The following is a 12,344-nucleotide window of genomic DNA, read 5'->3' as shown; positions in this document are numbered from 1 at the left end:
ATTGTATTTCAGCATTTTTATATCCTTATGTTTTAAAGGATATATGTATTGTTTTTTTATTTTTTTATTTTTTTTTAAAAGGATATATTTATTGTTTTTTTCCCAGTCTGATAGTCTTTGCATTTTACCTGGAAAAATGACTGTGTATGTGTATTAGTCACTCAGTCATGTCCAACTCTTTGTGACCACGTGGACTGTAGCCCACCAGGCTCCTCTGTCCATGAATTCTACAGGCAAGAGTACTAGAGTGGATTGCTGTTCCTTTCTCCAGGGTATCTGCCCAATCTGGGAATCGAGCCTAGGTCTCTCTCGTTGAAGGCAGATTCTTGACCATCTGAGCCACCATGGAAGCTCCAAGAGAATTGACTGTGTTTATATTTAATACAATTTCTGATATATTTTGGTTTAAATCTTCTGTCTTACTGTTTGCTTTCTATGTGTCATGTGTCATTCTATGTTCTTTTTTGTCTTCCTTATTGCTTTCTTTTGATTAGTTGACTTTTTTTTTTGGCCTGTTAGTTATGCATTCCTTTGCTAGGATGATTACAAAATACATCCCTAATTTACCTTTCTCATTCTTTTTGTCCTTATTGGGTATATGTCATTTTACAAACCTTTTTACCATCAGTGGGAAGTGGTTAAATCGATAATACATCCATTCAGCAATGAGGAAAATATATTTTTAAGTAAAAAGAGAAAAAAAGATGCAGAACAGTGTGTTATGTCTAAAAATGAAAAGGTTTAGAATAAGCAGTTTATTTTAGCTTTTTTATATATAAAGAAATACTTGAGAGGGGTACATCAGAAGCTAATGGCCCCTTGGTCAGTAGCAGTGGTAGAAGATAAAGAGATGTAGGATCTCTCAATCTACATTTCTATATAGTCTTAAATTTTGAACCCTGTATGTGTATTACTTAATAAAAAATCATTTTAGAAAATAAGAGTAGAATCCTTCTGCTGTTATATTTGATATGAGAGTTTCGTTTAATGCCTGTGTTCAACCTGTCTTTTTTTTTTAATATTTATTTATTTGGCTATGCTAAGTCCCTTAGTTGCAGCATGAGGGGTCTAGTTCTTTGACCAGGGATCGAACCCGGTCCCCCTGCATTGGGAGTACAGAGTCTTAGCCACTGGACCACCAGGGACGTCCCCAATCTATCATATTTAGCCAGAAATTTTAAAATTGTAGGTTAAATCATAAAAAGATGATCCTACTAGTCATAAGTAGCATAGGAATATTTATGTTCATCTCATTTTCTAAGTATCATACAAATATACACTCTTCACTTAAAAAAAAACACCTTATTTTGTATTGGGGTATATAGCTGGTTAACAGTGTTGTGGTAGTTTCAGGTGAATAGCGAAAGGACTCAGCCATACATATGCATGTATCTGTTCTTCCTCAATCCTGCCTCCCATCCAAGCTGGCACATAACATTGAGCTTAGTTCCATGTGCTATACAATAGGTCTTTGCCATTTTAAATATAGCAGTTACACTTTTTTTTTTTCCTGTGGTGGTATGTACTAACCATGAAAACCCAAGTTAATTTGCTTCTTCAGAAAAGTTGTAATTTTACACTTCTGATGACAATTTTTGGTTTTACGTATTTTAAGTGTAAAGAATGTCACATATGTAAACATTCAGTTGATTGAGGACAGGGTGGGAAAACAATTTTTCTTTCTTACCTGCAGTCCCAAAGAATATCCAGTGCCCCACTGAAAGAGAGCTAAAGCTAGGGACCAGGTGACATTTTATTCTTTTTGTAATTCATTATTACAACTTCAGTCCAAGACTGTCTATATGGGAAGGAGATAAAGAGAGAACATTTTTTTAAACATAATATTAAATTGCTTTCTACTAAGACTGTCTTAAGAATATCCTAAGGCAATTTATTACAAGTTTTCAGTAAAATTCAGCTTGATATCGTAAGAAATTAAGCCATCAAGTTGTCTTAACCTACATGTAGAAGAGCCTTCTGGTTCATTTTGTTGATTAAAAGGATCTGAATTCAGGCAACTATGAAGGGGAAAAAATGTTAACTTTTTTCTTTAAAATTTGGTAGGTTTGAGAAATTCCTCTGGTTCATTAGCTCAGAGAACTATCTAATTATTGGTGGACGAGATCAGCAACAGAATGAAATAATTGTGAAAAGATACTTGACACCAGGTAAGTAAGATTAAAATTCGAAAGAATTTTCTCTTAAGTAATTGAATTGGTTATCTCAGTATTAGGTGTAGATTTTCATCTTGTACTCCTTTGTTTGACAGATTTAATTGGTAGTTTCATGGTTTATGGTTGAATATGTGCTTTGATACTTAATTCTCATTTTAAGTGAATATTCCTAAAGGATTAATGCTGAGGGTAATCTGTAGTATTAGATTCCTGGTTTTCTGCTACATTAACAAAATAGCTTTTAATTCTCTAAAGTGGCTGTACATCAGATTTTTTAAAGCTTAATTTTTAAATGCTGAAGTTTGTAAACATTTACGCATTTAGAAACAGGGCTTCACCCCTGTGTTGTAAGGCCTCTCATTTGTTTTTGTTTGCTGATAACCATCACTTCACTGTGGCTGAACCCTCAGTATGGGTATCAGAAATCAATAATCAATATCAGAGCTAATGTTATGTCCTTTGAGGATTCAGAAGCAGGAAAGAAAACAATAGGGTTCAGGTTACATGGTACCCAGGGCTTGCTCTCTGTCTTCTCTAACTCTATTCATTGTGAGCTGAGCCTTTCATGGAACTGTATGGGCTTTGCTCTTCTTTGAGTTTCAAATCTCAGATGAACTATCCATGGCAAACAGTGGCTGCTCATTTTTTCTGTTAGAAACCAGGCACTTTACTTTTCCCTAGTTGACCATCATCCATGCATTCATCTATATCCTCATTTATTTATTTGTCATCACACATTTCAGAATAAAACTAGGAGTCCTTATTGTGGCTTACAAGGTTCCTGGCTTCTTCTCTAGTCTCATTTCTTACTTATCTTCAGTCTGGCTTCATGATTGTTTGTCACATTTGTCAACCATCTGTGGTTCTCAGGACCTTTGCATTTGCTAGGATGACTCACTCATCACCAAGTTTCTTTCACCAATCAGCAGGCTAACCTGGGCTCGCTTGTATGGTAACTCAGCAAATTTTTGAGAGGAAGAAGAGGAAGCATACAAGGCCTGTCTAGGCCTAGACTGGGAACTGGCCTTTGGTCATGTCTGCCACCTTCTCTTCGTCAAGGGGTGGGCCCATATTTCAGTGACAGGGGAGTGGACTCCACCTCCTGATACGGCTTCAGGGTCATAGAGCAGAGAGGGTGTGGATGGAGGGAGGGAGAAGAACTAGGACCATTTTATCTGCCTTCTTAGCATAGCTCTCCTCTGAGGAGGCCTATGAGAAATCCTCCCACAGGTGGGAGATGGTCTTTTCTTTCTTCATTTTCTTATACGTTTTGGGTTTTGAACCCTTTAAACAACAAATAAACAATTTCAACTTAAGCAGAAATAAGACTTACAGTAGTATTTATTTGTTTTAAAGGGGACATTTATGTCCATGCTGACCTTCATGGAGCAACTAGCTGTGTAATTAAGAATCCAACAGGTAATGTAATTCATTCTGTTATTCAGAAGTTTAGTCTTTTGTTTGAGTATAAGAGAAAAAACACTAATAGAGATAAGGGACACTTTATAATGATGTTTCAATCCATCAATAAGATACAGAGTAGAAATAAAACAGAAAGACCATAGAGAAAATCAATAAAACCAAAGCTAGTTCTTTGAAAAGATCAATAAAATTGATAAACCTTTAACTATACTAACTAAAAAAATAAGATTCAAATTCCTAAAATCTATAGGACTTTTAAAGAAGACTGAACATCAATCCTTCATAAACTCTTCCAAAAGGCAGAAGAGACAGAACTTTCTAACTCGTTCTATGGGACTAGTGTTACCCTAATAACAAAACCAGACAAAGACATCACAGCGAAGGAAACCACTGACCAATGTCATTTATGAATAGAGACACAAAAATTCTCAACAGACTATTAGGAAATTGAATCCAGCAGTATATTATAAGGATTATACGTATGATAAAGTGGGATTTATTCCCAGGAATGCAAGGTTAATTTAACATATGAAAATTAATCAGTGTAATACAGTATATTAGTAGAATAGAGGACAAAAACCACATGATGATCTCAACTAATACAAAAAAGCCTTAAAGCCTTTGGTAATAATCTAGTACTCATTTGTGATAAAAATACTCAACAAGCTAAGAATAGATGGACATGTCCTCAAGTTGGTAAATAACATCTATAAAAAATCCACAGCTGAAAATCATGCTTAATTGGGAAAGACTGAGAGCTTTCCCCCCAAGATCAGGAATAACATGTGTACATCTGTTCTTGCCATGCTTCTACTCAACATCATATGGAGGTTCTGAGTAGGCCATTAGGCAGTGAAAAGTTTAAAATATCCAAATTGATAAGGAACAGATAAAAGTGTCTCTGTTTGCAAATGGCATAATCTTATATATTTAAAACCTTAAGGAATCCACCAAAAATTATTAGTTAACAAGTTCAGCAATATCTAGGGTATAAGGTCAATATATAAAATGTCAGTTATGTTTTTATATACTAGTAATGAGCAATATTAAGAGGAAATTAATAAAACATCCACTTATAACAGCATTGAAGAAGAATAAAATATTTAGTAACAAACTTACCAAAAAGACATGCACACCAAACTACAAAACATCATTGAAAGAAATTAAAGAAGATCTAAATAAATGGGAAGATTTCCAATGTTTATAAATTGAAAGTCTTAATATTGTTCTGATATTGTTCAGTATTTCCCACACTAATCAGCAAATGTGGTGCAGTCTCTCTCACCATTGCCTGTTTTTGCAGAGATGGACAAAATTCATCCTAAAATTCATGTGGAAATGCAGAGAAACTAGATTAGCCAAATCATTCTTGAAAATGGAGAACTAATTTGGAGTCCTCACACTTCCTTAAAACCTCCTACAAAACAGCTATCAATGTTGTATCAAGACAGTGTGGTATGAGAATGAACTGATAGATTAATAAAGAGAATTGAGATTCCTTGTTTATAGTCAGTTGATTTTTAGCAAGGGTGCCAAGGCCATTCAGTAAGGATAGAATAATCTTTTCAACAAATAGGGCTGGGGCAATTAATATCCATGTGCCAAAGAATGAAGTTAGAAATAGGAACTTCCTACCACTAATAAAAATGAACTCAAATACATCATAGACCTAAATTTAAGAGCTAAAATTCTAAGACTGTTAGAAGAAAATGAGGTGTAAATCTTTATAATATTGGCTCTGGAAGTCATTGGCTTTGGTGTCATTTTAGATACGACACCAAAAGCATAAGCAACCAAAGAAAAAAATGTAAATTAGAGTTATGCAAAAACTAAAACTTTAATTCAAAGGACTCTATCGAGAAAATTAAAAGACACTCCACAGAATGGGAGAAGATATTTGCAAATCATTTACCTGATAAAGGATCAATATCCAAAACACTCTGGAACTGTTTTGACTCAACAGTAGAAAGGCAATTTTAAAATGAACAGTTATTAAAATGTCAAATAGATGTTTCTCTAAAGATATACAAGTAGCCCACAAGCACATGATAAGATGCTTAGCATCATTCATCCATTAAGGAAATGCATGCAAATCAAAACCCCAGTGAAATGCCACTTAACACCCACAAGAACATTTAAAAAACACTGTGGAAATTCCTAGTGGTCCAGTGATTAGAACTCCAAGCTGTCTGTGCTGAGGGCTCAGGTTCAGTCACTGGTTAGGGAAGAAAATTCCACAAGCCACACAGGATGGGGAAAAATCCAAATAAAAAAGCCAAAAACAGTAATGAGTTGGTGAGGTTGTGGAGAGACTGGACTCTTTATACACTGCTGGTGGGAATGGACAATGATCTAGCTGCAATAGGAAATAGTTTGATAGTTTCTGAAAAAGTTAAACATAGAATTTACCATGTGACCCACTCCTAGATATATACCCAAGATAATTAAAAATATGTCCAAACTTGTTTGAAAATATTTATAATAGCCAAGAAATGGAAATACCCTGTATCTCTGTTGTTATTGTTGTTTAGTCACTAAGTTGTGTCCCATTCATTGTGACCCCATAGCTCACCAGGCTCCTCTGTCCGTGGGATTTCCCAAGCAAGAATACTGGAGTGGGTTGCCATTTCCTTCTCCAGGGGATTTTCCCAATACAGGGATCAAACCTGAGTCTCTTGCATTGGCAAGTGGATTCTTTACCACTGAGCAACCAGGGAATCCCCAACCTGTATCTGTGTCAGCTGATTAATAGATACAATGTGGTATATCCATAAGGTAGAATATTATTCAGTCTTAAAAGGAAATGAAGTATTGACAAATGCTCTAACATGAATGAACCTTGAAAACATGCTAAGTGAAAGAAGCCAGGTATATATGATTCCATTTATATGAAATTCCAAAATAGGAAAATCCATAGAGACGGAAAGTAGATTAGTGATTGTCAGTGGCTGGGAAAAATGAAAAGTGACTGTTAATAAATACAGAATTTATTTTGCAGATGATGAAAATATTCTGGAATTAATGGTAATGATTATAAAGCTTTATGAACATATCAAAACTCAGAATTATATACTTTAAAAGTGAATTTTATAGTATTGGAGTTATATCCCAGTTTTAAAATATTTGAATTCTTACTTAGGGATCTGTTAATATGTTCTTGATTTTTACTTTTTAGGCAATATAGTAATTCTGGCAGTCTTTAACCTTTAAATAGGTTTTTCTAAATTATCCTTTCTAGAATGAGGTTAGAATAACCGATAAAAGTGAAAGGATATTTTCTGAACTTATTTACTTAGACCATTTAAAAACCTGTTGTATAAATACATTTTTTTAATAAAAATAGTAATTTCATACACTACTGAAGTTAAAGTGTGCTATTGTTATTTAAAATACAAGAGAAATGAGCCTGTCATCCTGTATATGGTTTCCATGTCTTGCTCTAGAAGGTCCTAAGTCGGTACTGAAACATCGTAGTATTGTTATTACAGGAGAGCCGATTCCCCCTCGGACCTTGACTGAAGCTGGCACAATGGCTCTTTGCTACAGTGCTGCTTGGGACGCTCGAGTTATCACTAGTGCTTGGTGGGTGTACCATCATCAGGTAATAAGGGTGGTCCTGTTTCTTAATTTAGTGAGAAGGGTAACTGTGTTCCAAATTTTGAGGGTATAGAATGAACAAGGCAAAGTACCTTGTGATGGAGTTGACATTTTGATATTGAAGAAAAATATATAGTGGCAGGTAACAAAGTTTTTTTAAAGCATAGTAAGGGGATAGAGAGTGATACAGGCTACCATTTTGAATATAGTGTCAGGGAAAGCCTTTCTGGAAGGGTAAGATTCGAGCAGAGGCTTAGAGCGATTCATGCTCTATCCATAGGATGGACTGTTCAGTTATGACTGGCACACTGACCTAAAAGGTCTTTCACCTGTTCACCTTTGTTGAAATTTTCTCAGTTCTCTCTGGCTTTTCCTGTAAAGTAGGTTATCAGTGTTTTTTCTTTTTTTTCTATACCCTTGGTTTTAGTAATTGCCATTTTTTTGTGGTTAATGCTATTTTCTTGATGGTACTTCATTCCATATATGATTTCACATTCCATATATGATTTCACATTGCTTTTCAAAGTCTTAAAGTTATACAGCAAGATTAAAAAAGTTCAATACCATTATCCTCCCTTAGATTTAGTTTCTTTTTATATTTGTTTGTATTTGTTTTCTGCTGTGCTGTGATACTGTGTTCTTAGGAAATTAATATCACTTCTGGGGTTATTTTTTCTGCCTGTTGCAGTGTAATAAAAATGGCTTTAATTGTTTTATGAATAGGTTTTTTTTAGTGTGCTTTTAATCCCCTGCATACCTATTACTAGTAAAGATACTGTCAAATTTGGGTGTTTCACAGATGTGTAAAATTTTTTTAAATTTTGGAATTATATTGCTCACTTCCTATTTTGCCAAGTTAGAATATATTTTTAAAAATAAGCTATTATCCTTATTTACTAAAATGAAAGGTTATTTCATTACCCCCCCAAATAAATAAGATGAAAGGTTATTTCATCCCCTTCCCCCTATCCCCTCTCCCCAACCCCAGCCAGGGAAAAAAAAAAAATCTCAGGAAATGATTTAATGTAATAAATAGAGTTAATATAGTTTTATACCTTTATGTTAAGCTTTTTAAACTATCCTTGTTTTTCTTGTTTTATCTCACATGAGAGGCTATGTAGGTCAGTTGTGGCTCTGGTCTACGGCATTTGAAAATGATTGATGTAGTATATCCTTTGTTATTTCTTCTCTTTGTTACTGACAAAGTTACACCTATCTTTGAAGAGATATTTGTCCTTTCAGTGTTAAGAATTTTTGCTAAATTATAAACTTTTCAGGACATACTGCTGTTTACTTTAATATGGCTTTACTTTCTCAGGTGAAAATTTTAAAAATGTGTTTAAGACAAGAGTATAATGTATCATTGTGTTTCTCAGGTATCTAAAACAGCACCAACTGGGGAATATTTGACCACAGGAAGCTTCATGATAAGAGGTAATGACTTGTCAGTGGATTATGGAGATAGGTTTGAAGACCATCTGCTAACATTCTCAGAAACTAATTATTCTGATTTCATATATGAAGTATGTTATTAAATAAGGAAGATTTTACTGTGGTTTGGCAAATTTAGCATTTGACATTCTCATGCCACATATATTTTTATTAATGACAATGTTCTCTCACATAGTTTACGTTTATAAGGGTAAGAAAGTAAATAACATGACCTTTTTTCGAAAAATAGATTATTCAAGATCTGACTAATCCAGAAGATGAGAGCAAGCTTTCATATTTTTTCTTTCTTAATTCTTATTCCTATACATAATGCCAGAGTCTATTAATGGAAAATCTTGCTTGATGACAGCAAAAAAAAAAAGAACAAATTTGACCACTGTGTCAGATATCTTATAAGCATAAAATGCAGAAAATGGAATTTTAAAACTGTACATTATCTTTACAGGAAAAAAGAATTTCCTTCCTCCTTCACATCTAATGATGGGGTTTAGCTTCCTCTTTAAGGTATTCTTCAGCTTTTTTTTTTTTTTCCTGATTTTCACTAGTCTTACCTAAAGTTCCACCAGTGAAAAGAACTGTTTCTGTAGGTAGATGAGTCTTGTGTTTGGAGACATCGGGGTGAACGAAAAGTCAGAGTGCAGGATGAAGACATGGAGACACTGGCGAGTTGTACAAGTGAGCTCATATCAGAAGAAGTGGAACAACTAGGTAGTATACAGATTTTAATAAAGTAGCTGATCATGTTTTCCATTGTCTAGTTTTGCTTCTGAATTTTTAGAAGATCGTCTCTGGGGATAATTAAAATTTCAAAAATGCCCGACTTGTTGTCAGTGGTATTGAATTTTTGTTTTTTGAAATGTTCAATATACTTATTCTAGTGAATTATAAAGTTTTTGAATCCATAACCAATACTTGAACGTGTGTTTATATTGTAAAACTTCAGTATTTAATGCATGCATGTATGCTAGGTCACTTCAGCTGTGTCCAACTCTGCAGCCCTGTAAGCTGTGGCCCGCCAGGACCTGCCCATGGGATTCTCCAGGCAAGACTGGAGCGGGCTGCTCTGCTCTTCTCCAGAGGATCTTCCGACCCAGGGTTTGAACCCGGGTCTCATAGGTCTCCTGCATTGACGGGCGAGCTCTTTACCACCAGTACCACCTGGGGAGCCCAGTATTAATGAGTAATACATAAACGTGTTTAGCAGAGATAGACTCAGGTATATATAAATATGCATTTACTTTTGGATTTAGGATTTAGAAGCAATACAAAGATGAGTTATTATACATGCAGTTTCTTATGAGAATTTACCTTGATTTAATAATATGTTTGCTTCAAGTAGAGAGCAGCTATGGTTGCTGGAATAAATTAACCTGCCTACCTAAAGGAACTAGGGAATATGTGCCCTCGAGGTTATTTTTACATATTTTACAGTCCTTGCTTCTTAAGAATAGTATCTCATTGTTTCACTTAACAACTACTGTTAAACATGATTCTGTTTTACTGAATTTTCACCACGTTCCTGACATGAATACTTTATTTACATTATTTTCTATTGAATTCTCACAACCATCCTTGGCTGGTGGCATCTAATTTTTACAGGTGAGGTAACTGGAGAAGATGCAGGAAACACAGGTTTGATCCTTGGTTCAGGAAGATCCCCTGGAGGAGGGCATGGCAACCCACTCCAGTATTCTTGCCTGGAGAATCTATGGACAGAGGAGCCTGGTGGGCCTCAGTCCATAGGGTCGCAAAGAGTTGGACATGACTGAAGCAACTGAGTGCACACACACGCACAACTGGACCATATTATTACCACTAGATGGTGGTCCTTTTGCAAAAGTGTGAACACTTGCTGTGTGCCAGTTACATAACTTGTTTTATTTCATTTCAGTTCTCATGTGCAAATTATGATAAAATTGGCAGAATTTCTACAACTGCTTCTGTTTTTCTCGTTTTGGAAATAACAAAGAAAAGATACAGTTTTCATTGCAGAAATGATTGCAATGTCTAAGCAATTTATTGTGGTATAGGATCTTGGAGATCATTTATTCCAGTCAATTCCGGATACAGAGTATCCTTTTATCTAAGTCAGAGTAACCTTTGGGGACGATCCAATATTTTTCTGGTGATGTTTTGGAGAACTAGGGAGTGAACAGAATATTTTTATGAAGTTTTCAAGGAAATCATCTAACTTTGTTGTGATGATAGCACTCTGACTTTCCTTATTGTAATATAGCAGATGGGGGTGAAAGTAGCAGTGAAGAAGATAAAGACGAATTACATGAAACTCCTGTGGAAGTGGAGCTCGTGACTCAGGTTGACCAAGAGGATATTACTATTCAGAGTGGTGGCAATGAACTAAATGAACTAATTCAGGAAGAAAGCTCTGAAGATGAAGGAGAGTCTGAGGGGGTGGTAAAAGATCAGGAACCTGTTGGTGAAATGAAGGATGAAGAAGAGACATTACATTATCCTGATACTTCCATTGACTTGTCCCACCTTCAGTCCCAAAGGTAATTTCAAAGCCATAATTTTCAGTCTTATTTTGTAAGCTGGGAGTGATGACCTTATAAAAACAATGCCAAGATTGACTTCAGTGCTTTTACCCTCCATTGTTCTACGATCTTACTGTCTGTTCACCATTTGATAAGGAGGTAGAACTCTCTTAAATTCTCAGGACGCTGGGTAAAAAAATACGGTAAATGTGAAAGTTGCCAAACTAGGTGAAAATAAAATAAAAGGGCAATTACACTCTTTTAAAAAGGGTATCTTAGTCTTTAATGTCTCACAGATCACTAGGTAAACAACACCATAGCTATAAAAACTTTATTATTTTAGTAGTTAAGAAAGGCTTAGGAGTCAGACCAGTATTGAGTCTTAAAGTGGGTCCTTGGGCAGGTGACTGAGTCTAAGCTTCAGTTTCCTTCTTGGTGAAAAGAGAATGGTACCACCCTTCATAGGGTTTTTGTGGTTATATGCATGTAAAGCATCTCGCAGTGCCTGGCATATTATAGGTGTCCAATACATGTCAGCTATTTAAGAATATAAAGTGAGAAGATGAGCAATTTTTTTTAAGATTAGCAATTTGATTATACTTTTTCTAATCTTACCAAATTTGAAAATGTATAGATAGCATGGCCAATAATTAATTAGGAGAGTAATATGGGAATGTTTGGGGGCTTTGTAACTGAATGCCTGTAAAGGCTTGTAGACTCCTCTTTCTGTTTGTTTCCATAGGTCCCTCCAGAAATTGGCTTCAAAAGAGGAATCTTCTAATATGGTAACATTTTTCTTCAAAGTGTTTTGAAGAACATCATGTCATTCTCAATAAGAGTAATTTTCTACTTTTTAATTTTGGCTTTTGAAAAATTAACAGTAGTGATGTTATTGTTTGTATTTGCTTGTGTTTTTGTTTTAATTTTAATAGAGTGACAGTAAATTGCAGAGCCGGAGGCATTTGTCAGCCAAGGAAAGAAGGTAAATATACTTGTGTTATATCTATTTTTTGTAACTGACAGTTCGGTTATGGCAGATCACTTGGCTGTTATAAAGATCTCATTAAAATTACCAAGATTTAGCATAAATTTTGTTTTGTTTTTTACATTCAGCTCTGATAGGTTTTTCTCTTTTAAGGGCCCCGTCTGCCACTATAATCAGATAGGTCAAGTAACACAAAACAGACCTTTTATTACATAAATA

At 35.0% G+C, this 12,344-nt stretch overlaps 1 protein-coding gene across 4 annotated transcripts in view; it reads left to right on the top strand.

Moving 5' to 3' along the window:
- Positions 1–12,344, top strand: part of NEMF (nuclear export mediator factor) — a 51,820-nt gene that overhangs the window by 26,398 nt on the left and 13,078 nt on the right. The window contains exons 17-25 of one of the 4 annotated variants that reach the window (XM_020910536.2): positions 2,065–2,168; positions 3,531–3,593; positions 7,085–7,197; positions 8,570–8,627; positions 9,091–9,149; positions 9,233–9,320; positions 10,885–11,158; positions 11,883–11,925; positions 12,073–12,122. In XM_020910536.2, coding sequence (XP_020766195.2) covers positions 2,065–2,168; positions 3,531–3,593; positions 7,085–7,197; positions 8,570–8,627; positions 9,091–9,149; positions 9,233–9,320; positions 10,885–11,158; positions 11,883–11,925; positions 12,073–12,122 — 852 coding nt within the window. Of the gene's footprint in view, positions 1–2,064; positions 2,169–3,530; positions 3,594–7,084; positions 7,198–8,569; positions 8,628–9,090; positions 9,150–9,232; positions 9,354–10,881; positions 11,159–11,882; positions 11,926–12,072; positions 12,123–12,344 lie in introns of all 4 variants that reach the window. The other 3 variants (XM_020910529.2, XM_020910524.2, XM_020910519.2) reach the window with 3 other exon arrangements.

This window comes from Odocoileus virginianus, chromosome 6, assembly GCF_023699985.2.
Source record: "Odocoileus virginianus isolate 20LAN1187 ecotype Illinois chromosome 6, Ovbor_1.2, whole genome shotgun sequence".
NCBI classification, from domain to species: domain Eukaryota; kingdom Metazoa; phylum Chordata; class Mammalia; order Artiodactyla; family Cervidae; genus Odocoileus; species Odocoileus virginianus.
The sequence above is the reverse complement of the archived record's forward strand: the minus strand, read 5'-3'. Positions and strand labels throughout refer to the sequence as shown.